Genomic DNA, 24,601 nt, shown 5'->3' on the forward strand with positions numbered 1-24,601 from the left:
AAAATCACTTCCAGCCTTGGGAAAACATCATCCTAAAGTAAAGCAGACTTTCTTTGCCTTTCAATCCCTTGTGAGAGGGATTTATCTACTAGAAGACCAGTCCAAGAAAACATTTGTTTTTAAGATGCCAGTCTATCAGTGTTTTAAGACTTCAAAAAATATTGATAGTTTCCTGGTCAAACTGAAGAGTCCACATGCTTTGTGGGCAAAAAATTATAAAAGGCATGTCTTTTCCTTGATTAAAATGTAAGTGCCTTACTAAACTCTGATCTCCTTGAGGGTGAGCACCATAAACTTGTTGGTATTCCTGATGCCAGCTTGGTACGACCGACAGTCACCGATCAGCAAAGGACAAGAAGGAAAGGAAGAGAAAAGAAAGAAAATGAAAGGAGGGAAGTAGAGGCAGGGAGGGGAAAGGGAGGGAGACTTCAGACAGGTACAGAGGATGAGTGTAGCAGACAGGAAGCCCTTCAACAAGAGTAAGAGACCATGGCAGAGAGTGATGATGGGTCAAAGGCGAGAGCTAGTTTGCCCTTTCTTCCTCCAGTGCGTTTTTTTCTTCTTTGGGGTTATTTTTCTTGTTCTCCAACACATTATAGGGGGTTCCATCTGCTTTTCATAGCTTCGTAGAATAAATTTTTCTGTAGTAAAGGGAGCAACATGGGCTATGGAGAAGTGTTGCCTGACGTGTCCCTTCCCGCTCTGTGCCACCTAGTCTATCTCTCACGGGGTGACTAGAGGGAAAGGCAGGCATCCTTTTGTCATTTAATCTTTCAGAGAATGAGGTACCTAGGAGCTGGATAAATATCTGTAAAGAAATGAAAGCTTTTTGGATTAAAAAAAGAGCCAAGTAAAGGTGAAGTCTTTAATTAGAGACGATACATTTGATGCACGTTACCGAGAATGGGGTCTTTTGTGGGCAATGCAAATGACTTTTGTCCTAATAACATTTTCGTGATGCTAATTTTAAAACATTCTTAAAGCCTCAATTAAAAACAAATGCATTTCTTTGACTTTTATGTTTTAAAAGAAGCCTAATTTTAAGACTATAATTGAGGATTAATTACACTGCCCTTTTCCATAGACCTCATAATAAAATACTGTGCACTGTTTTCCACACTTACAGAAAGAATTTCAGCACTTGATTTTAGGGTAATTTTTCCTAGACTTTCTCTCAAAAGCAAATGATACTTAGAGTATAACCGTAAGTGTGTAACATTAATTAGTCAGGATTTCCTCTTAGGAGTGACACTTCTTTGGGTACCTTCTGAAAATAATAGATTAATTATTTTTTGGTGCTGCCTATATAAGACGGGGGTTATGATTGGGGATTGAAATAAAAATAGTACACCTATCATATTCTAAATGTACCTTCTCCACACCCGTTGTCATCCTGGGTTTCCTGTCTCGGAACTGGGCTTATCAACCTCTGAGAGCCCATGCCAAAACCCACACCTCAACCTGGGAGCCCCTAGGGACTCTTCTTCTCTTTACAGGTCCCACAATCCTGCCTGTTATCGGTCCTTTAGATCCTGTCTCCTTGTAATTTCTTCTCTCCATTCCCTCCCTTCGTCCCCAGTGCACTGGGAGTTCATACTCTTATCGACCTTTGCCTGCGTGCTCTGGTGAGATTCTTTCTGCCATATCCCCATCAGTAAACGGAGGCATTCCATCTCCCCAGCGTATTATTTTTTAGACTTGATGAAATGAAATCCATGCACTATTTGTCTAACATTTTATACATTTGTAAAGATAAATTTTAGATACAGAGGAATAATGCAATAATTTTAGATACAGAGGAATGACGCTGAATTTATTAACAGCACAAAAGCAATTTTCCTACAAATTATAGAAATATGTTTACTTTTATTAAACATCTTACATTTAAAAAATTTTGCACGTAAACTCTTTATTTAGTTTTATTTAACATATATGGAGAAGAGAGGACAAATCATTAAGTTTCTAGCTCAGTGAAGTTTTGCAAAGTGAATATAGGCGTGTGACCATGTAATTTAAATTAGGTCCAGGAAATAGAACATTACCGGAACCCAGAAGCTCCCCTGTGCCCTCCCTTAGTCCGTACACCCCCCATCCCCCCCCACACTGCCAAGGATAACCAGTAGCCTGACTTCTCTGACCTCTGCCACCACAGACATTTACTTGTTTTGAACTTTATGTAGTAGTCAAATAGCGCATCCTCCCGACGTCTGGCCTCTTTTGCTCAATGTGAAGTTTCTGAGATTTATTCATGTTGTAACAATGTATTTTTTCATTCTCATCCCTGAGACATCTTACTAGTTTTGATGACTTCATCCTACCAATAGCTAACCTGTCAAAGCACAGCATACAATTTAGGTAAGGCTTTCTTTATTGATATAAAGTAATATTTCAAGTATTATGGACAATTTAAACTATTGTGGCCAGCGTCTCATCAGATCTATGCCTCCACAGTGGTTGAGGGAGAGTTTGGGCTAGGAGAAGAAGCAGCTTTAGCTGTGCCATTTCCTCGTGCTTGAATTGTTCACATCCTCTACAATCTGATGTCTCTTTGCAGGAATCTTTTAAAAACTGTGTGTTCACTTTGCCAGGGCTAGTTTCGCTGAAATTAGATAACATAAGCCATAAATCCACTTGACCGGGCAAATGTGAGGTGGCAATACACAGTCTAACGTGTGTGAGATGAGGAGTGCCCCGCCAGCGCATCATGGAACTCTCTCTACTGTTCTATCAGAGTAAGTAACGCGTGGCCCTCTGGCATGTGGGAAAAGGGAAGGTCTTCACATTCTCCCCTACCAGAGTGGATCAGTGTGCAGCCCTCCCAGGGTACATCCTTCCTTCTTTGGAAACCACTGCTGAAATAAATGGTTGTAAGAGCATCCTCCCAACTCTTTGCTAGCCTCTTATCCCACTGAAGTCTACCCTCCAACAACCTGCCACGTCCTGTTTCTTAAATGCATATCCAATTAAGGTATTTCCATGCTTGAAACTTCACTCCCCCCTCCCCCTTCATTAGCTCTACAAATCGCCTCCGGCCTACGTGGCCAAGCTCTTCATTCCTGCCCTTCAGACTGAGCTGTCCTCTCTGCAGAACTTGCCGGGCTGTCCTCTAGTCAGGCTAAACTGCTTATTGTTATCTTAACATAAGCCAGGGCTTGACACAGGTCTCTTTAACTTTTGCTGCTTTGGCTCCCTTGCCCAAAAGGCACTCCCGCAACTTGCACGTGGGACGAATGCTTTCGCATTTTTGCAACTCATCTTAAGAATCATCTTTTCCATGGAGTTTCTCTTTTTCGGCAGCGGGATTTATGCAGCCATCTCATGCACTAGGGCTCTGCCCTCCACTCTTGGCCCAGTTTCTGGTGCCAGGACCTTCTCAAAAGGTACACTCTCAGCAGACAGTGATGGTTTACAAATGACCACATTCATTAGACATTAAAAAAAAACCTGACTGGCTCTCAAACTTTAGAGTGTAACACAATCATCTGGAAAGATTTTCAAAGCACAGATAGTTGGGCCTTACTCCCAGAGTTTCTAATTCAGTCTTGTGCGCTACACAGAAAACATATTCTAGAAACTTCCATCAAGGCTCCCTTACTCTAATGTTGGCAGTAGTGGAGCAACCTGGTTGAGGTGTGGAGAGAGTGGTGCTGTGGAAAGATTATACACCATATTTCAAAGAGTAGACGCGAAATAAGGTTTCTCGGCAGCAGCTCTATTGATATTTGGGGCCAGGTAATTCTTTGTTGGGGGGGTGCTGTTCTCTGTCCTGTGCATTCTAGGATGTTTAGCACCATCTCTGGCTTCTATCCACTAGTTGCAAGTAGCGATCAATTCCACCCTCATCGTCTCTGATCTCTCCCCACAAGCCCCCACCCCAGGCTGTAATAACCCAAAATTTTTTCAGACATTGCCGAATGTTCTGCGGGGGGGCAAAATCACCCCCAGTTGAGAAACACTGTGCTAGGTTCATCGCTTCTTAGCTGTGTGATTTGGGGCTAATTAGGAAATCTCTCTGTATTTTGGTATTATCTGTCCAATGGGTATAATGCCCCATCTTGAAAGGCTGCCGTGTATGAAGTGCTCGCCGGGCTCAGCTGGGCTCCCCCTGAAACTCAGCATTCTCCTGGCTGCCAAACCCTAGACAATTACATTGCTTCATTTGCCTTTTTCTCTCTTTCATTGACTCTTCCGTTGCTTTCAGCCTGCTAATCCTTATGTTCTCCAAGGCTTATTTTTAATGACTCCAGTGGTTTCTTTTGTGTAAATGACTATAAAATCTAAATCTCTAGGCCCCATCTCTTTCAACCTCCAATTGTGTGTCAGCGATGGCCCATTGGCTATTTGGACGTTGATTTTTCTTGCAAATACCTCAAATTCAACACGTATAAAATGATTCATTCTATTCCTTTTTTCTTTCTGATTTTCCTACTTAAATGAAATGCATCATTCCTCTTTTTTTAAAAAAAAAAGATTATTTATTTATTTATCTGAGAGAGACAGAGCACCTGCACGAGCGGGGGGAGGGGCAGAGGGAGAGGGACAAGCAGACTCCCCGCTGAGTGCGGAGCCTGCCTTGGGGCTCCATCCCAGAACCCTGAGATCATGACCTGAGCAGAAGTCAGATGCTTAACTGACTTGAGCCACCCAGGTGCCCAAAGGTTTTGACTTTAAAAACAAAACTGCAAATTAAAATTAGTAAGTATTTCAATTAAATGTCTGCAAAACCTAACATGTTATCAACTAATCAAATGTAAATCAACTTTTAGACAATTAGGTATAGATTAGACTTAATGTGGGATTTGGGTTCACTTGGGTATGTTTGACAGAAGATGGGGTTGAGTTGCCAAATTCAGTGCCTCGGCCCTAGGGACTATGATAGTCTTGAACAGTTCTTCTGGAGAAGTTGGAAATTCAGGTTTTAGTGGGAAATATTCTCATTTTAGATGTTGGCAACTTATTTATTTGAATTTTTTAAAGAAGTATGTAAGCATTTGTGACAATATGGATAGGCCTTGAAGGCATTATGCTAAGGGAAATAAGTTAGAAAGGGAAAGATAAATACTGCATGATATCAGTTATATGTGGAATCTAAAAAAACTGAACTCAAAAAACAGAATAGAATGGTGATTGCCAGGGGCTAGGGGTGGGGGAATTGGGGAGATTTTGGTCAAAGGGTACAAACTTGCAACTAGAAGATGAGTAAGTTCTGGAGAATTAATGCACAGTGTAGTGATTATCGTCAACAGTACTCTATTATATACCTCAAAGTTGCTAAGAGACTAAGTCATAAATGTTCTCACCACAAAAAAGAAATGATAATTATGGGACATGATAGAGGTGTTAACTAACACTATTGTGGTAATCATACTGCAATAGATAAATGTACAAAATCAAACTTTGTAAATCTTAAACCTACACAATGTTATATGTCAATTATATCTCAATTTAAAAAAATAGTATGTAGTCTAAATAAAATCTGTTGTGGGCCAGACTGGGCCCTTGGGCTACCAGTGTATGAATTTGATTTGATTGGCTTGGATTATTGCAACAGTCTTACTGATTTTTCCACCTTCATTCTTTCGAACCATCTCGTTCACAGATCTCCCTTCAAACTCTCCAAATCTTCAATTCATTTATCCACAGATTAAGTACAAATTGCTAAACCTGACTTTCAAAAAACAACATCATTTTGCTTTTAATTACCTTTCCAACTTTTTTTTCATTACACCTGCTACAGGAGTTCTACACTGTATTCAGATTGGACAAGCCAGGTGAATTACAACCTTCAGATTTTGGCTGACACAGTTTCCTTCCCCTGGATGCCTGTATTTCTCTTCTCCATTTATTTAATTCTTCCAGGACTTTCAAACTCGCTTCATGTCTGCATTCTCTGTAAACTCTTTCTTGACTTTTCCAAACCAATGTTACCTCTTTCTGTGGTATTTGTTGTCCTTAGCATTCATTTGGTAGATAGTTTATGCCACTTTGTTGTTTTAATTCATGTTCACGTGCATTTTGGTTTTGTCTCCTCAATAGATGTTTGATGATGGTGACGAATCTAGAGTAGTATATGCTGCTTCCAAGTCTAGAAAATTAAAAAGTTAATGCATCCAAAGTCTAGAAAATTAAAAAATGTCCTTGAATAATAATACCATGACACCAAAATGGAGAGTCAATATGTAAAAAAGGTCATTACTCCAGCTGCCTGGGAATATTCCTAAGACTGATGGAATGTTGGACCGAATTTGGCCAGATGTTCTGCTCAGAGTAAAAAATATATATATATATATATTTTTAGAGCGAAAGTCTGTGACAAGAAATATAAGGCATTTATTTTTGCTCCGAAGCTTCCGCGTATGTACTTTTGTCTGCTTATGGCTTCTCCAGAAAGCAGTACAGATGAAATATAACCCCAACTTACCAAGTTTTGTATTGGATGGAATTTTCATTACTCAGCCACGGTTCTTAGTATCATATTGTCTCTCACATTGTTACATGGTTCTTAGCATTGTATTGTCTGTCACATCGTAACATGCTTTAAGGCAAGTTGTAATCTATTATTTATATTTAATAAAAACTGATCCTCCGTACATAACAAGTTCACATGTAGGGTACTGTCACCCAAACCTTGCAAGAGTCGGAGGTTGCAGCATCTTTTCATCTTGCATCTGAGAGTTAACACTGAGTGCTGGCAGGGTTATTACTAGCCGTTCGCTGACTTTGACCTTTGTACCTTTCCTCTGAGTGTGAGATGCTCTCTTACTCTTTGTGGTAATCTAATTATGATGTTGGCTTTTCCTTTTTGTCTTCCTCAGCTCTGCTATCTTCAAACGACAGCTCGTATTACCTCTGTTAGTGCGAGTGGCCATATTTTCCTGCAACCAGGTTGGTTCCCCTTAACGAAGGGAAGCTTTGTCCATTACTATTCCCAACTGGTTTCTAAAAATAAAGCCTAATACTTTCTTTAGGACAGAGGTTAAACCAGCCAGTCTATGATTTTCTGAACCTAGAGCATCCCTGGATCTTTATTATTGTTACCTAGTTTCAATTCCTTAAGAATTTCTCCTGAATTCCTGACCGATAGGACTCCCAATTAAATCACCTTGGTGTTTAAGTGCTGTGCTGTAAAATTGGCCAATCAGGACTTTTTAAAATGAGTTAACACTAATTTTGACATGTGACCAGTAAGTGTTGATGCTGCAGTCTTGTTCATTCTCTTGTTTTATGAGCAAATGAGCCTTGTGAGGAGCACAAAGACGGTTTCCACTGCCTGCTCGCAGAAGCTGATGTACTTCTGATCCCTTAAAGAGCAGTTTGAAGTAAAATCAGGCAGAATACATTGAAAGTAGCTAGCTGGTTTATTTCTTTCATTTTGAGTTAAACATTTTTTTTTTTTCTTTTTCTTTCTCATCCTTAGCCTAATGGTCCATTTCCAAACTGGAGTTAAGTAGCTATGTGTTCACTATCATCTTCCACCCATCTGCTCTTTGCTTGGGGCAAGTTTTCTAAAACAATTCCATTTTGTCAGTTTCCACCTCATTTAAATACATTCAGAAAGCTGTGAGTTACTGTCCTGAACAGTATTCCAAACTTTCAAATTAATCTGCCATTTGAAAACCCGTTTTTCTTCATTTTAACTTTTGCAACTTTTCTTTATCCAAGGACCCTTGAAGTTATTATAAATAAGTCCAGCGGAGTGCGGCTCTCTACTTCTCTTACACCTGCCTTCCCTTTGGTCTTGTGCATTATTAAAAGAAAAATATCCAATTTCTTGTTTCTTGCCTAAGCTGTGAGTTTTTCTAATGTTACATTAACTGGTTTGCTTAAAGTGGTAAATTTTTTCTAATATTCTATTTTTTATAGCATATAAAAATAAGGTAAAAACAATATGAGTTTGAGGCAGCAAATATCTTGATTAATAGATAACTCTCACCAAATTTTTTTAACAGAATGGATGCATCTTCAGGCATATAAATATTTTTCATGCCGAAGATGTTCGAGTCTAAGAACAAAGTGCATTTCTGATAAAAAGAATAGCCTCTGCATAAGCCACGGAATACATTAATGGAAACGGCATTGGGGGGGTGTGTGTCTGGCTGGCTCAGTTGGTGGAGTGTGTGACTCGATCTGAGGGTTGTGAGTTTGAGCCCCACATTACTTAAAAAAAAAAAAGTATTGAGGATAACTATGTTCTTAGAACTGTGCTAGGCACTGTGGAAGTATGATTCATAGCACGTTAGCATTCTCATTGGAGGATAGACTGTGATATGGACATTTAAATGACAACATAAGGCAATATGTCGAGAGAAGTTACAAGATACTATTGGCAAGAGTCGGTTGTGAGTGTCATTGGGTGAGAATGGTCAGAGATGTCTCCGTGGAAGAGCGGACACTAGAGCGGAGTTTTGCATGATGGGAGGATCCAGATAGGCAGAGGGCAAGGAAGAGGGCATCTTGGATGGGGACAGTGGTGGGACTAAGGCTTACAGGCAAGAAGCAGAAGATGTGGCAGGTCCTAATGAGTATAATCGTCAGTTGGGAGTGAGATCTAATTTTGAAAAGGCATTTGGGGCCAGATTATGGAGGGCCTTGATTGAAAACCAAAGGAATTTGGAGATTATCTTTAGACCAAAAAGATGCTATTGAATAAATTATTAATCTGTTTGTATTTGTTTACTATGAAGTTAGGATAATAATAGTTCCTATTACAAAGGATGGTTGTGAGAAATAATTGAATTCATGTTTTACAATTATTTTGTTCCTAGGGTCTCCTATTGTAACTTTACAGTGATGTTGCTTATTACAAAGTAAACACCATCATATTTTGTTTTAAGAAGAAAAAATAACGCTGAATCACAAAAACCACAACCATAGCAAATGTGCATTAGTTGAAAACAGTGGTTGAAATGTTATTGGATACTCACTTTTCAGTTCATTGTGTAAGACATTGACTTGATTAAAAAGGAATAAAATTAGTTTTGTGAGCTGGAAGGAATTTAGGGAAAAGAAACGAAGAGGCAGCAAGGGAGATCCCCTTGAGAGGAGAGCCTGAGGTGATTCCCACTGTTTCTGGAAAGACTTCTTGCCGGCGCTCTATCATTCTCCTGCAAATTACGACACAGGTCACGCTCTGCCTAACGCGGTCATCGTATCCAGTGTAATGACACTTTCTGAAACCAAACTGACTCAGTGCCATTGACTGTACACACATATCCGTGTTTACAAACTAGCTGAATTCGGTGGACTTCAGCATCCATGGAACACAATCTACTCTCTTAAAGAATAAAACACTTTAATGGGGCGCCTGGGTGGCTCAGATGGTTAAGCGTCTGCCATCAGCTCAGATCATGGTCCCAGGGTCCTGGGATGGAGCCCCGCATTGGGCTCCCTGCTCTGCGGGAAGCCTACTTCTCCCTCTCCCTCTGCTTCTCCCCCTATGTGTGCTCTCTCTCTGTATCTCTGTGTCTCAAATGAATAAACAAAATCTTAAAAAAAAAAGAATAAAACACCTCAAAATCCAACATTTGCAATCTGAGTGACAGTGTGGTGTAATAGAATACAGGGATTTGGAAGGTGAAGTTCACATAACTATTGTTTAGCTGTGCGCTTCCAAGCAAGTTACTCAACCTTTCTGAGATCCTTTTCTTCATCAGGAAAATAGTAACTATTTCAGAAGATCACAGTGAGGATTCATGAACCAATGTATCTTAAATGACAATTGTGGCACCTGGCAGACAAGAAATAATACTCAGTGGTGTGTTGCAGGGGGCCCACACCAGCTCGCTAGAACTGATTGATAAATTATCAGAAATGTTGAGAGCTGGTTGTTAAACACAAGCATTTAGTTACAACTAAATAAGTTATATTAAAATCAACTGTAATATATACTCAAAACATATCACTTTCTAATCATTTAATTATATTTTATTATTATCTGTCTATGCTTTGAAGCTATTCACATCTATTGTATCTGTAGGATGGAAATATTATGTAATGGTATTCCACTGCACATTTCTTCCCAACTCTGCATTCAATGACTACTTGGTGGTAACCTGAAATCTTGGTGGAAGTATTTGTACCACAGATATTGGAAAATGCTACAAATCGGGGCTTCCCCCCCACCCCGCCCCGCTCGTCTACCCTCCTGAAGAGAGCTGGTTGTTAAACATTTCCCAACACACCACTGGTAACAAAAAACTAGTTTTCTTCCCTTTAATGTATGTAAAGTGTCCAGCAGAGTGCATGCATGGTACACAGAATAGGCTGGTGAAACGTAAGTCCTCATTGGTTTTTTAAAATATTTATTTAGTTATTTAAGAGACAGAGAGAGCACGCATGCACACCACACACACACACACACACACACACACACACACGTGCGCGAGTGGGGGGAGGGATAGAGGGAGAGAATATTCAAGCAGAATTTCTGCCCAGTGTGAAGCCCAAGTTGGGGCTTAATCCCACCTCCCATGAGATCGCAGCCTGAGCCGAAACCAAAAGTCTGATGCTCAACCGACTGAGCCACTCAGGCGCCCTAAGTCTTCATTATTCTTGTTGGATTAATTAATTAGACTCTTAGACGTGGAAGGAATCTGAGACATAATCTCATTCAAGTCCTGAGGACGTTGGGCAGGAGGGACTTAAGAGCCCTAGCCTGACATTTGGGGTTCAGCCTGAATCCCACTGAGTCCCTGTCAGCTCTGTCCAGAGCTCCGGGTTTGGTAACTCATCTTGGGCCTCACTGTCCTCCTCAGATACCTGGCGGCACTGCCAAGGGGACGTCCCTTGCTGCCTCTGCTGGGGCCCCTGTCTCGGGACCCTGAGCCCCTACTGTTCGGCCTCTGCCCTGTCCTTGCCAGGCCAACCTTCTGCTGCAGGGACAGCAACCTGCTGGGAGCAGATCCTTGCTACCTGTTGCCCACCCAGCACGAGTGAGTCTCAGGATTTCGCTTGCACCTGGACTCACCGCCCTCGGAGCCTGACATCTCAGTTAGACTCAGCCTCCTAGACCAGACATGCCAGGACCCGTGGTCATATTATTGCCATACACAAGCTACCAAGTCCCACAGCTGGCCTGCTGGGCTGAGCCACTTCGTCCCAGCCCCTGTCCCTGGGGGCAAGTTGGCCTCTGGGTCACGTATCCTGCTAGCCTTCTCTGTCTTTCTGTGGTTGGTTGACGCAGGGAAGACCCTGTGACGAAATATGAAAGAAGTAGAACTACAAAGGGCAACTAGCTCTATCACACATTAAAATATACTGTAAAGCCTCTATGACGAAGGGAGTTGGGTCCTGGCTCCTTGGAGAAGTGGGTCATTCCAGAACCGGGGCAGGGAGAGTACGAGGTAAACATGCGATGTCCTCTGATCTTATTTCCTGGGGAAACACCACAGTCTTTTCCACTGAGATCAGGTGCAGGCGCATTTCTACCCAACTTTCAAAGACCATATGGTTCACATGCTCTATAAATTATTCCTGAACAGGTGTCAACAAGCCCAGGCCCACAGATCAAATCTGGCTCACTGTCACCTGTTTTTATAGATCAAGTTTAATTGGACAGTCACACTCGGTCACGGCTGCTTGTTTCCTTATTGTCTATGGCTGCTTTGGGCAAAAGTTGAATAGTTGCAACAGAGACCACCATGTGGACCACAAAGCCTAAAATATTTACTGTCACTTACTATCGATCCGTTATGGCAAAAATGTACTGATACCTGTTCTAATATAGTGAAGAGGAAGGGAAATTTTCTGACTCCTTTTAGGAAACCAGTTTGACGCTGATCTGTAAGCCAGATAAAGACAGTACAAGAGTAAGAACTGAAGATCAGTATCACTCCTGCACACTGAACCATACATACTAACGAAAATATAGCAAAGGAAATGTTTTTCTGAAACCTCACTGACGTTGTTTTGGGCAGAAATTTAGTAATTTTGTTCAGCCACACACATCTGTGTCATCACTGGTGGTGGTCACTGTGCTTAGTGTTGGGGATATGAACACAAATAAATTATAAATGAAATCATAAATACACTTACTGTCCATGGGGGGAAGTAGACACTGAAAATATTTTGCTTGAAAGTGATGCTGTTTATCAGGGTATAAATGGGAGGTGTAGAAGCCATTACCAGGTCAGAGGGTTCAAGGAAGGCAGTGCCTTGAGGGTAAGTATATTGCCTTGTACATTGCCTTGTTCATTTTTTTTTAAAGATTTTATTTATTTATTTGACAGAGAGAGAGAGAGAGCGCACAAGTAGGCAGAGCAGCAGGCAGAGAGAGAGGGAGAGCAGACTCCCTGCCGAACAGAGACATGGGACTTGATCCCAGGGTCCCGGGATCATGACCTGAGCTGAAGGCAGGTGCTTAACTGACTGAGCCACCCAGGCGCCCCTGCCTTGTTCATTTTGCCCATGTTGAACCTGGCACACATCTGTGAGTAGGAAGCTTGGGTTGCGTACTGCGGTGATCCTTGTGTCTAGCCCTGAGCCTGACTCCAGTTTCCTCCAGGTGAGAACATTTCATTCTGCTCTGTTGTGCTTCATGTGTCCAGCACGGAGCCTGGTGCTTAGCTTCTTGTGGACAGGCACCTGCATCATGCACTGTTGAGTCCCTCATGCTCAGTACTCAGCCTGCTCTCAGCTCCTCATGGGGTAGATGCCTTGTGCACTGCTGTTTTCCATGTGCGCAGCACTGAGTCTGGTGCTCAGATCCTTGTGCGCAGGCATCTTGTATTGTGCACTGTTGCATTCTTTGTGCCAAGCGATAAGCTTAGAACAATCGCTTTCTTTGTACATTGTTCGTGGGGCCCGCTTGTGAGGCTAGCACACAGCTCTCTGAAGGTCAGCATTTTGCATTGTGCACTTTCAGGTTCCTTGTGCCTGGTACTGGGTCTGGCACATAGTAGGAATTGGAATGACTCTCAGTTGAATCTCACAGGGTCAGCAGAGGTTCCCTAGGGAAAGGTAGGACGCCAGGGTTCTGGGTAAAAGAAGTAATCCGAAAGAGGCAGGATTATAAGTGTTGAGTTGTGTATTGACCCCGCTCCTACTTTTATTCCTTTCTCCTAGTATTTTCCCTTTGGATTTTTTTGCCATCCCTGGCCAATGGGACACGGAGACACATTTCTGGGGACCCGCTGAGACCTCTGCTTACCGTTGGGGGCCACATGTTGGGGGCCTTGGTTCCACTGTCCACAGAATGTATGTCTTTGAAGTGAGATAAGCAAGGCTCAGGGAGCTTTCTCGATGACTGTTAGGCTCAAGAAGCAGCACACACACACACCCCAGAATAAACAGAGTAAGAGGCAACTTACTTCAACTGACTTTCACATTCCCCCTGCTCTACCTAGAAACAGCTTTTTGTTATTTCATGGTTTTCTGATGAAAGATGTCACGGGTGGGAAAATCTTCAGCAACTCTGCAAGTGTCAGAAACGTTCAAAGAGGAGGGAAAACATGCTCTGAAAGCTGAGTTAAAACCCCTCTCTCTTCTGAATGCCCTTCACAGCCCTGGGTCTGGTCTTTTCAATTTGGCTTTTGAAGTTCTGTTATCTTTCAAGCTTAATTCCTCTTGGAGTGTGACCAATTTACTAGAGAAGTTACGTTTTTTCGAAAGGAATACTGAAACCTGAGCATTTCCATAGGAATATGGATTAGCATTCCTGCACTTCTTCTCCCGTAGCCTTTGCTCTGTTCAAAAGTGCATTCTTGTGCAGACCTGTGAGTCCCACCCTCTTGTTTCCCAAACAAATTGACAAGGTCAAGCAACGTGAGTATGCTAAAGGGATCCCCCTCCATCCTGCCCATCCTGTTGTGAATGAGTTTAGGTCCGGATGTATGAAACTGGTGCTTCTCAGAGGTCACAGGGCCTGCCACCATTTTCTGAGGTGTGGGTGTATTAAAAAATGAGATATGTCAAAATATGTGATATGTGTCAGAGTTTTTCAGGGACTGCAGTCTCATTTGGAGGTCATGCCACTGGTCTGACTTTGACCTCTCATATGGAGGTCTCATTTGGAGGTCATGCCACTGGTCTGACTTTGACCTTTCACTTGGAGGTCTCATTTGGAGGTCATGCCACTGGTCTAACTTTGGCCTCTTTGCCAATGTGAGTCAGTGGTCCTTCTTGTACCTCCTGCTGCAAGTGAGGAGCCCTACGCTAAATGCGTGCATCTAAGAGCATCCATATTTGGTGGTCCCTGAGCGGCATCGGGCATCAGAAGCTACTTTTCAGCAAACAATGATCTTTTGCTATTCTTGATATTATTTAAATAGTTAAATTTTTTCATTAACGATTTAAAAAAAATCATTTACTGTGGTGTAGAGTGGGAGTCTCAGGCCTGCATGGGATGGGGAGATGTAGATGTCATAATCCTTGTCCTAAAATTGCTTATTGATATAGAAGAAATGTCAAAGACATCATTCTCTTAATTATGCTGCACTTATTAAGACAACTTAAGTCAACATGTACATTTTAGAATAGAAAATAGTGGCTCTCTATGTGGGCTGCCTGCCTATCTGTACTACGAGGGGTAGGAACTGACATACACGTTTCTTTTAGGTCTCTTCCAGACTGCTTGTGAGATACTGAAATAAGCAGCCCAGTGGGTCGACGTTAGCCATATTACCCATCGTGCCCTGACAGGAGTGGTTCTGTTTGACTTGGGTAGATATTCAGGTCAAGATTTTTCTTCTATTCACAGCTGCGGCCTCTTCAGTTAGTGAGTTTTCCAAAATCACTCATTCGCCAAAGTATATTCCCAAAAGATGTGCCCGTGTCTGTATGATATAACCAATCAACTGAGATGCAAGAATCAGCTAGACTCATAGAATGACAGTTTCAATTTGCAAGTATTTTCACCATAAGCAGAAATAAGTAGATCATCTATCATTTGGTTGTTTTCCTTGTACATACAGGGCCTTCAATTAATTCAATTAATATAATTCTTTCATTAATATCTACTAATGATTTTCTAAACATGTCAAAGCAAATAAAAGTAGGTGTTTCTCCTACTCGATGACGGAGTTATTGTGTATATGTAGATCCCTGTTATTCTCCAGTACTCTGGGGGCTTGTGAACTGGCTACGTCTCATCCATCATATTGTCCATCATATTGTGTTTGCACCTTCTCAGACTAAGATGCATTCACATGCAAAAAGGTAGAAGTCAAGTGTAATTAAAAACACCGAAGAGCTCTATTTCTATACCACCAGTGAACTGAACTGCTCACCTTTCATATTATAATCCCCTAAACGATGATACTCAGAGCATGGTTTACTATGATGAACGTGGCAATTAGTTTATTGTTTCTGAAATTCACAGTTTTAATTCATGCTTCATTAAGTGTAAAACCTAGCAGTTTAATAGAGGACATTTAGAGGTCCACATTTATGGAGGGGCAAGGTCTCTTAGATAAATAAAAGTTGATATCTACTGCTTCACCATTTGTATGTTAGGAGGGCATGAAGAAGTGAAGTGACTTCAACTGTCTCACTGGTGCCTGGCATGAGAAGGTAGAGAACAGAGTTTGAAGGTAGCCCTTGGTCCTTCACATTTCTATCCTGCAGTACATTAAACATATAATGGGCATTTGGGAGCCCAGCAAAGGCTTGCACTATGTCCACTGCTGTTGGTGGGTTGGCCACCAGAGGTCTATTTGCACAGAGGACTTAGACTCTCCTGGCAGAGAACCCACTCTTAGGGAAGAATAAGATAGGCAAACAAACGTAGTCCAGCAGTGAAGCCCCCATCACTGTAATGAAAGAGGATTTATTCATTCAATCCACAAATATTTATTGATCATTTATCATGAGATTCTAAGTTTGATAGAGTGTCTATTGCCCAAATTTGTCTTCTGCTCTAGCCTGGCCATATGGAGAGGGTGGATTTTGAACATAGGGATGGAAAGAGCTGCTTTGTTGATAACCCCATAGGAACGTTTTGGTACTTTTTAAAAGGTGGTATAACAGAAGAATAGAAGGATACCCCCTCACATACATTCATACACTGGGGATGTGGAGGCTGTGGTAATGCCCACCGGGGATGCCACACTGCCCAGCAAAGTTGGCCGTGGTGCTGAGACCTCCATACCAGACAGGTGCGCTGTGGTGCTGGTTGGCTTGTTTGTCAGCAGGGCTAAGAAGCTCTTGAGGACTTCTGGGAATGCTCTGAGAGCACGCTGCAGAGGCTGGGACCCATGGGGGGCACGAGCCAGCCAAAGAGATTGAAAAATAATTAATTTCACATAAATAATTAAGAACATTTTTTTAAAGATTTTATTTACTTATTTGTCAGAGAGGGGTGGGGGAGAGAGAGAGCACAAGCAGGGGGAGCGGCTTGTGCAGGCAGAGGGAGAAGCAGGCTCTGCACTGAGCAGGGAGCCAGATGCGGGGCTCAATCCCAGGACTCTGGGATCATGACCTGAGCCGAAGGCAGACACTTAACTGACAGCCACCCGGGGGGCCCCATATAATGAATTTTTAAGTTATTTCTCTAAATATTTCAAAGACATTGTTTGAAGGAGAACTTGAAAAGATTAAAGTGACTTTTTTGAAGATGATCCCCTAGTCACCAATAATTTGGCCAATTTAACACACTGTTCAAAATAAGGGTTTGTGTGGCTGAATTCAGCTGGTTAGTCTGTGTGTATAAATACAGATAACACTCGGTGGGTGTCTACTCCCTTTGTAGTCTTTCCCATGATGGGGCTGCAGTTGAAAAGCACTGGCGCCCATTCTGTCCTTGTGATTCTGACCACTCACCTCAAATACCGTTTGTTTTTAGTGCTGTCTGAACCTTTAGCATAGAGTTCCCAAAGACATTTCAGGAGCCCAGAGGGAATTATCAATTCCATGTTCTCAGAGCTTGAGGCATGGGTCTGTGTCCCTACGAATTTCACACTATTTTTACATTAGTGCCTCAAACACAACAGCTACAGATAATAATGCCAAGTAAACATGTTGTTCTTAAATTTATCTTTAAATTTAATTGTGCTTTCAGAGAAACTTGATACAGTTCAGGAGGAAGACTCAGGGTGGTGATCAAGCCAAAGTAATGCGATAATCACATGGGGATGAGACACTGTTCCAGAATCGCTGAGAATCGCACCCATGCACACATGTGTCCATGCACATGCACAGAGTGGTGGCATGAATAATACTTCCTGTGTGAGCACCCGCCTCGAATCAGCAAGACATATGTCTTTCTACCATTAAAACTTCTTACATTCGAGGTATCGACACTTTAATTAGGCAAGTTGTATTCTTTTATCAAAGTATTTGTTTCCAGATCAGTTGATGTGAAATATTAATTTATTGAGTTTTTCTTTTCTTTACGTATATTCACTTTGTTTGGCTGGACTGTGACACTTTTGGAATGGAATTCTTAAAAGGCAGCTGTGCAAATTTGATAGGTAATCGCTAACAAAAGAATGGTTTTGATTAGTCCCATAATGAACCATTATCACTAGCTTCTTTCAACAGGCTTACAAATACAAATATGCCCATACATATTACATGTGTACTAAATGTGTGTACATTTTAATTTTAATGCTAATTCATATTTTTATACAGACTCAATACACGTTACTATTCAAGGTTGATTAAGTACAAGAGGGTTGAAATGCAGCCAATAAAACAAGATTAGAAAGAGATTAGAAACAAATTTTAATTAGAAAATCACCACCTCAAATCCTTTTAGGAAGTAGGCAGACATAAATAATAAAGAGAACCATTTAGAGACTTCTTGACAAGCAGCCCTGGGCTGGAATTCTGGAGGGCTGCATTCTGGTCACACCTCTAACGCTGGCTTTTTCTAGTGACCTTTAGTAATGGTTTGCTAGATCTTTCAGAACCTGGGAACATCCTAGGTGATCAATAAGTGCCTCTGAATCTCATTAATCCCAGGAGAAAGAATCTCAGGTCTCTGTTTTCCTTACAGAACAATTTTTGAGGCCATTTGGACCTCAAAATGGCCTGGGACCAATTTGAAAAAGACCAACTCTCCTGGCTCTGATCTTTGGAGACTTCAGATATTCTGGATCAAGGCTAGATTCTATGGACTTGTAAAAAGACCGGAAATATTTTCTCTTTTTAGCGTACAAACCTTAATGTTAAAGATATTAAAAAACGTTACATGATCTATACCTTGTCATAAACTTCTCTACAAGTTACCATTAAACTGTTTTGTTTTTTGTTTTTTGGGTTTTTTTTACCCCTTGAAGTGTCCCAGAAGAAATGAGACTTGCTCTGGTTTTTATCACCAGGGAAGTGTCACCTCGAGGGTCACTCTGCCTGCATTCGCCTTCGGGAACCTACCCCTGTCCTTCAGGTCTGCCGCTTGCTTTGTTTGGAAAGGCCCTTTGCGACCGATGCCTGCTGCCCCATCACCCTGTGAAGATGATCAGCATCAGCTGATTAAACACGCCAGCACTTGGCGAGCACTCTGTTTCTCCGTATTTCTTGGAGTTGTTTTCCACGGCCGCTGTACCAAATTACCGCAGGTCCGTGGTTGAAAACGATACAAACTTGTTCTCACATTTCTGTAGGTTTAGCAATCCAGCACAAGTTCCGTTGGGCTAAAGTTCAGGTGTTGACAGGTGTTCCCTTCTGGAGGGTCTAGGGGAAATCCATTTCCTTGCCTTTTGGAGCTTCTACAGGCTGCCCGCCTTCCTCGGCTCATGGCTCCCGCCGTCGGTCGTCAAAGCCAGCAACGCCGCATCCCTCTGAAAAGGACGTGTGAAGCCGAATTCTGTGCATTCAGAAACGGTGGAGGCTCTTTGTAGAGTTAGCAATCTACGGGGAACCCCTGACCCTCGTGCTGGACTGCTTTTAAAGGGGGGGGCGGCATGTATGTTTGGAAACAATAGCCCTTTCACCAACAGCTCCCAAGCCCTGGTAGACAGACGCGGTTCACAGACTCCGAAGGGAGAGAAGTTGGCCCATCAGGCACCAAGCCTGCTGCTGCCTACGTGCTGTGCCTGATGGAGTATTTCTTCTCAACCGAGCTGCCTTTGGAGAAGAGACACTTGTTCTTGGGCTCCCAGTCAGGGGCTTTCTATGGGAACGCCTATTGCTGTCCGTTCAGTTCTGCCTCTTCAACTCCCCACCCCATTCTGAATCATTATGAAATAGCACTCTTATTCCTCAAAAGTACAAACAATGTAATTGGAAAGAAATCTTTGAAAGTGCATTTGCATTTGTATTTGTAACATGTGTAATAAGGCACCTGCATTAGAACCTTACCGAATGATCCTGTTTGGGCCTAAATTTCATCCTTGGCCTCGCTCTAAAGGAAAGGCTTCCTATGAAAATTGATAAACAGATGCTAGGGGGCCTGAGGAACCTGCTTAAGAGAACAGACTGTTTTGAAATACTTGAGTAACACCAATTTGGAAAAAAAAATTATGCCAATTAAGAGGCTTTTATTTCATAAAGCAGATGCAGTTAGGTATTTTTCAGTATATTGTTAGTACAGTTTTGCACCTTATCCACTTGGGAATAATTGCAATGAGTTTGCTTGAAGACATTCTATATTTTCACCTTGTTAGCCCAAATTGCTAAGATTTTGCCATATTTAGTCATTTTTAGGGGGAATGTTTTTGGTGAAGTTTTCTTTTTTTGCTTACACTGTAGACTGTTCTCCTGAGTGGAGAATGGCTGCTGAGTGTGCCAAAAAGTACAAAAGACTTCAGCAGGAAGACACTATTTACGATCATTTGAAATTCTCCATCCCTAGAAAATTCTCAAATTAGGCTTATGAAGGCAATCCAATTTAGCTAACTGCTAATTGGAGAAAGCAAAAGCATATTGGCGGGGCTGGTATTTGGACTTTCCTTGTCCTGGGTTCCTACTTCCCCTTAGCAGCAACATGCCTCCCGTGTCCCACGTATTGCTCCTCACAGGGCGCTTCTACCAGGCGCGGCACCCAAACAGTGCTCTTGTAAGGCCGTCAGCCTTAGTGGCAATTAGTGATGGTTCTTGCTGGTCCCTCCACATAAAAGGTGCCAAATCTAAGATCAGATGTGATTATGATGGTTCACATGCCTTTGCTTTCTCATACGTGAGTAAGGACCCTAATGTCTTAGATGTTTCCTATACGGCAGTGAAGTTAGTAGGAAAAGTGAGGCTTTCATCAACTGAGGTCTTCTGTGAGGTGATTTCAGGTTGAGTAGGGGATGGACTTGGAACTGGGGATGTGTGTCTCTGGGTTTGTAGGTCTCTTTTTTCTCTGACCCCTCAGGACTCTTGTTCCTGTTTGTGTACATTATAATCAGCATTCCTTGGCTTCCAAAATCACCGGTGTCATTTCAGCTTTTTTGGTTCAGCAGCAACTTCACCACTGCTTAAATTTTTTTTTCTCTTTGCAGTTAGAACTGTTTCACAAAGCCGTATGGTGCCACCAAGCCTCCGGGAAGAATGCAGAGATTTCATAATGTAAAAGGAATAACTTATTCACGAGAGCCCTGGTAGAGCTAACGTAATGAGCTGAGGATTTCTCTAGAGATCTGTTGCCTGTTTGATGACAACAGGACACGTTTTTCTAAACAAGGAGGTTTAAAACCTCCAGTGGAGGTACGCTATTAAGTTATAGGATTTTTACTTCTCTCTACATTGCTCAATCAACAGCGGCCATGGCTTTTTTTTTTTTTTTTTTGTCAGTGCGGTGAAACCTGCCTCCAAAGCATCCTCCCAGGCCAGGCCTTCTGCTTTAGGTCCCTGTGGGGAGGCTCCAAGGTTTAAAGCAATTCTCAAACTTATTCAGGAAGCAGAACTATTGGAAATCACAGAGCTTTTTTTCCGAGCGTGATGAAAAAATACTGGCTTCCTGAGCCCCAAATAACCAATTAGAAAAGTCAGTATAAGTCAAACAGAATCTTTGAATAAACTCTGAGATCTATATTGTTGGTAGCAGCAGCAAAATTTAAGAAAAATTTAGAATATAAAAGATGATCACTGATAAATTTCTATTCATTGTTTTAGAAAAACTTCTCTAGTTGTCTAGCAAAAGACTGTCATTTTTCAGTTTTATTGGTGGAATACCCAGGCTGACTTTCGGAAACATCCGTATTCCAGTGGGGCATAATTTCACAGTCACTGGTATAAAACTGTATCAGCCGCATAGTGCTCTAGAGTTGATGACAGCATGTGATTATGACCTTGGACGCAGTATTCAGAGTTTAGTGGCTGGCTGACAGTTGAGGCACAAGGAAATCTAATGCTACATTCATTATGTTTGATTTCATTCATGGCTTACGGGAGAAGGGACTGGCATCTAGACCCGAGACACTCTCTCCAGGGTCACTGCACGATAGGTGAGGAGCTGGCCTGTCACCGTGTGCTGCCATCATGCCTATCCCATGCTTAGAGAACGGCATCGCTGCTAACTGAACGGGAGAGATGATCACTAAGGCTGTGTCACTTGAGAAGGGATATATACCGAACCAGAGGGGAAAGGGCTATTTATTTAGAGAAGTTCACCATCAAATCACTGGACAGGAGAAACAACTCATGGGGAAAGTCAACACTTACTACAATCAAAAGGGAACCCACTGTAATTTGCTGATTTCTCTAGGCACTCTCAGTGTGATGTTGAGCAAAACTCCCTCAAACATTTTCTACTGGATAGGCAGCCATGACTGCGAAAAATCCCTCTTTTTGTTGCTGCTGTTGACACCTCTTTCCACGGTTTTCTGAATTATATTAAGCCTGATACAGTGTATCTGATGTTAGCACTCACCCAATTTAGCATTAATTTCTCTGGATGGAAATATGAGCCATATGTTTAGGTTAGTAATAGCAGCACTACGCATTTGATCATTTCTGAGCAGACTGATTTTTTTTTTTTTTTCATCTCAAAGAAGCAGTTCTGGGAGTTTGTATTCATTTTTGAAGCATCAGCCGCTTTCAGTACAGAGGCCACACACGTTTCCTAATCTTATTTTATTTAATTTCTCGACTGGTCTGACTCTGATTAGAGGTTCAAATAAAACTGATTCTTCTATGCCTTGATTATGTTAAAGTATTTCTGTCTCTCTCCTGACACAGCAGAAACTGCATGTAAATTAATTGTTACAAAGTTGTAGCAGAAAAACTAGTATTCTTTGAGGTGGCTCTATTACTAGATTTCCAGATGGCTGAGATTTTTTTTTTTTTTAATATACTCAACCTCACTTCATAAAAACATTTTCACAAGGGTACAGAAATCCAACCGGGAAGCGCCTCTTTCCAAGCGCGCTCATATGCACATAAACAGCTTCGATTTGGGGAGCCAGCAGGGGGTGTGTAAAACAAAATGAGTAAAAAAAAAAAAAAAAAAAGGTTGCACAGAGAGTAATTTTAATCCATTCCACTTTTAAATACCACAATAAATTTAATTTTCACAATAAATTAAATAGCCATATTCAGTTTACAAAATAGAATTACTTAGTGTGAAACCAGTATTTACAACAATATACATTATGTACATGACATTTCTCTTTGTTGACACAGAACATGGAAGTAAAAGGATTTTAACTTTCCAATGTGTGATTGACATGCTACAAGTAACACCATGGTCTATATGAGAAAACAATAGTGCAAAATCACCACAGGAACTTCGGGACAATGTCAATTTTATGAGATACGACATTCTTTCGAATAATAAGAAAATAGTATTTTCTGTTTCCACGGCACCAATTCAGGAGCTGAATTAAAGAGCCAGCTTTCCCTTAGAAAAGAATGCATAACTGCATCTTCTACTTCCTGAAGCTTCACAGCCATTGGTACGTTTTCACACATCATCTTTTGGCTTAACTCTATGAAAATGGCGGGCGACAAATTCTGACTCAAAGGAAGACTAAACTCTTTGAGAATAGCTGAAGTCACTTTCCCCTAATACCACCACCTTTTCTTTTTGTAAATATCTTAAAAGATGCAACTACTTGGACAGCAAATTATTTTTTTGTAACTTTTCAATAGAAAAAGAATTGATCTTATATTTGGTCACACACTGTGTATGTACAAGTACACACGGAAAAATGACTTGGATAGTTGTGTCTAAGAAAAGTGCATATTTTAATCTAGAGGAGACATTGTGTGTCTCCAGCCACAACACATAGTGTTATATGACTTATTATTTTAGGGCCAGTTCAATGTCCTCCCAGTGATCTGGTAAAATTTTTGATTGAAAGGGTGAAAAAATTTGCGCAATTTGGTAATGACAGAGGGGTCCACCTCTGGATGAATGCGCCCCTTGCTGCCCGCCAGGCACTTATTAAAGATAATGTTAAATCGCAAGCAGTAAAACCCTCTGGTAGCATTGAAATATAAATTGTACTGACTTATCCTAGGGGGAAGATTTAGGAACTTCTCCACAAGCTGAAGTTCTGGCAGAGGTTCCGTGATGAGGCGATCTCCATCGACAATGTGAAATTGCTCAATCGGAAAGTATTTTAACCACCTTTCCAGATGTTTGGTGTAGATGCTGGTTCTTACTGCCTTGTATTTTGTGTTCACTTCGCAGGTATTAGGGTCTATTGCCAGCTTCTCAAACTTGTAGTAAGTTTTATTCTTCCTCTCCTTCCCCTCTAGCACCTGAGTGTAATCAGAAATAGCTCTTGTGGTTGGCTCCCTGACAATGATCAACAACTTGATGGATGAGTTCATCTTGTAAATCCTTTCCGGAACCTCCTCCGTGATAAAATATGCTGGGCTCTTTTCAATTGTGATTTGCTGTGGGTAGGAAAAAGGCATCTTTTTCCTGTACCACTCAATGCCCTTGGCATAATTCTCATCATTGTCAAAAAAGTGGATTTCTTGAGAGGCTTTGACCACAGCTGGATGGAGGTTCAGCATCTCAAGCAGGGCCCTGGTGCCCCCTTTCCTCACCCCAATGATAATGGCCTTGGGGAGCTGCTGGACCAGGTCATGAAGGCGAACCTGATCCTTGGAAACGTTGCCCTTCCGGAACTCGTGCAGCAGGCCACGTTTAAACTGCAGGGCGCGGAGAGGGAATTCGGCCTGGCCACGGGCTCCAAATCGGCCTTCGATGGGGCAAATGGGCTGTAGCCTGAAAGCAACAGAAAGCGGCTTTTAGAAGCTCCTGGCGACTAACTTGTCATTTTTCTGCTTCCCTAGTTGGAGTAAGACTTTAGATGCATAAATAAAACCACTGGTTCCCAGCCTGCTGCAATCCATAATGAACATATGTTTGGGAAATTTTATTTTAAGCAACCCTGTATTAAATGGAGCACACATAATTGATGGGATTATTTTTATTAGGGCTCCTTAAAATTTTTATTCGCCAAGCACTTAATTGACTACAGCGTGCATTGATGTTCGCAGTACAGGACAGACAAGTGACACCAGCCATACTAATAGCCTTTTAACAGCTCACCAGTTAACATCATTTAGAAAACTCGAAAGGCAGAAGATAACCATCTTCAGCTGGGAGGCCAAAGGCTGGCTAGGAGGCCACGTTTTTTGGGTTTCGTGGGGTAGTGTTTCTTTTTTTTTTTTTTTTTAAAGATTTTATTTATTTATTTGACAGAGACAGAGACAGCGAGAGCAGGAACACAAGCAGGGGGAGTGGGAGAGGGAGAAGCAGGCCTCCCGCCGAGCAGGGAGCCCG

At 41.8% G+C, this 24,601-nt stretch overlaps 1 protein-coding gene across 1 annotated transcript in view; it reads right to left on the reverse strand.

Annotated features, from left to right (window-relative positions):
* Positions 1–22,321: 22,321 nt before the first annotated feature.
* Positions 22,322–24,601, reverse strand: part of LOC115944346 (heparan sulfate glucosamine 3-O-sulfotransferase 5) — a 256,509-nt gene continuing 254,229 nt past the window's right edge. The window contains exon 5 of the mRNA XM_081828836.1: positions 22,322–24,040. Coding sequence (XP_081684962.1) covers positions 23,110–24,040 — 931 coding nt within the window. The 3' untranslated portion in view covers positions 22,322–23,109. The remainder of the gene's footprint in view (positions 24,041–24,601) is intronic.

The sequence above is a fragment of the Leptonychotes weddellii genome, chromosome 8, assembly GCF_054177405.1.
Source record: "Leptonychotes weddellii isolate Sample4059 chromosome 8, ASM5417740v2, whole genome shotgun sequence".
NCBI lineage: Eukaryota > Metazoa > Chordata > Mammalia > Carnivora > Phocidae > Leptonychotes > Leptonychotes weddellii.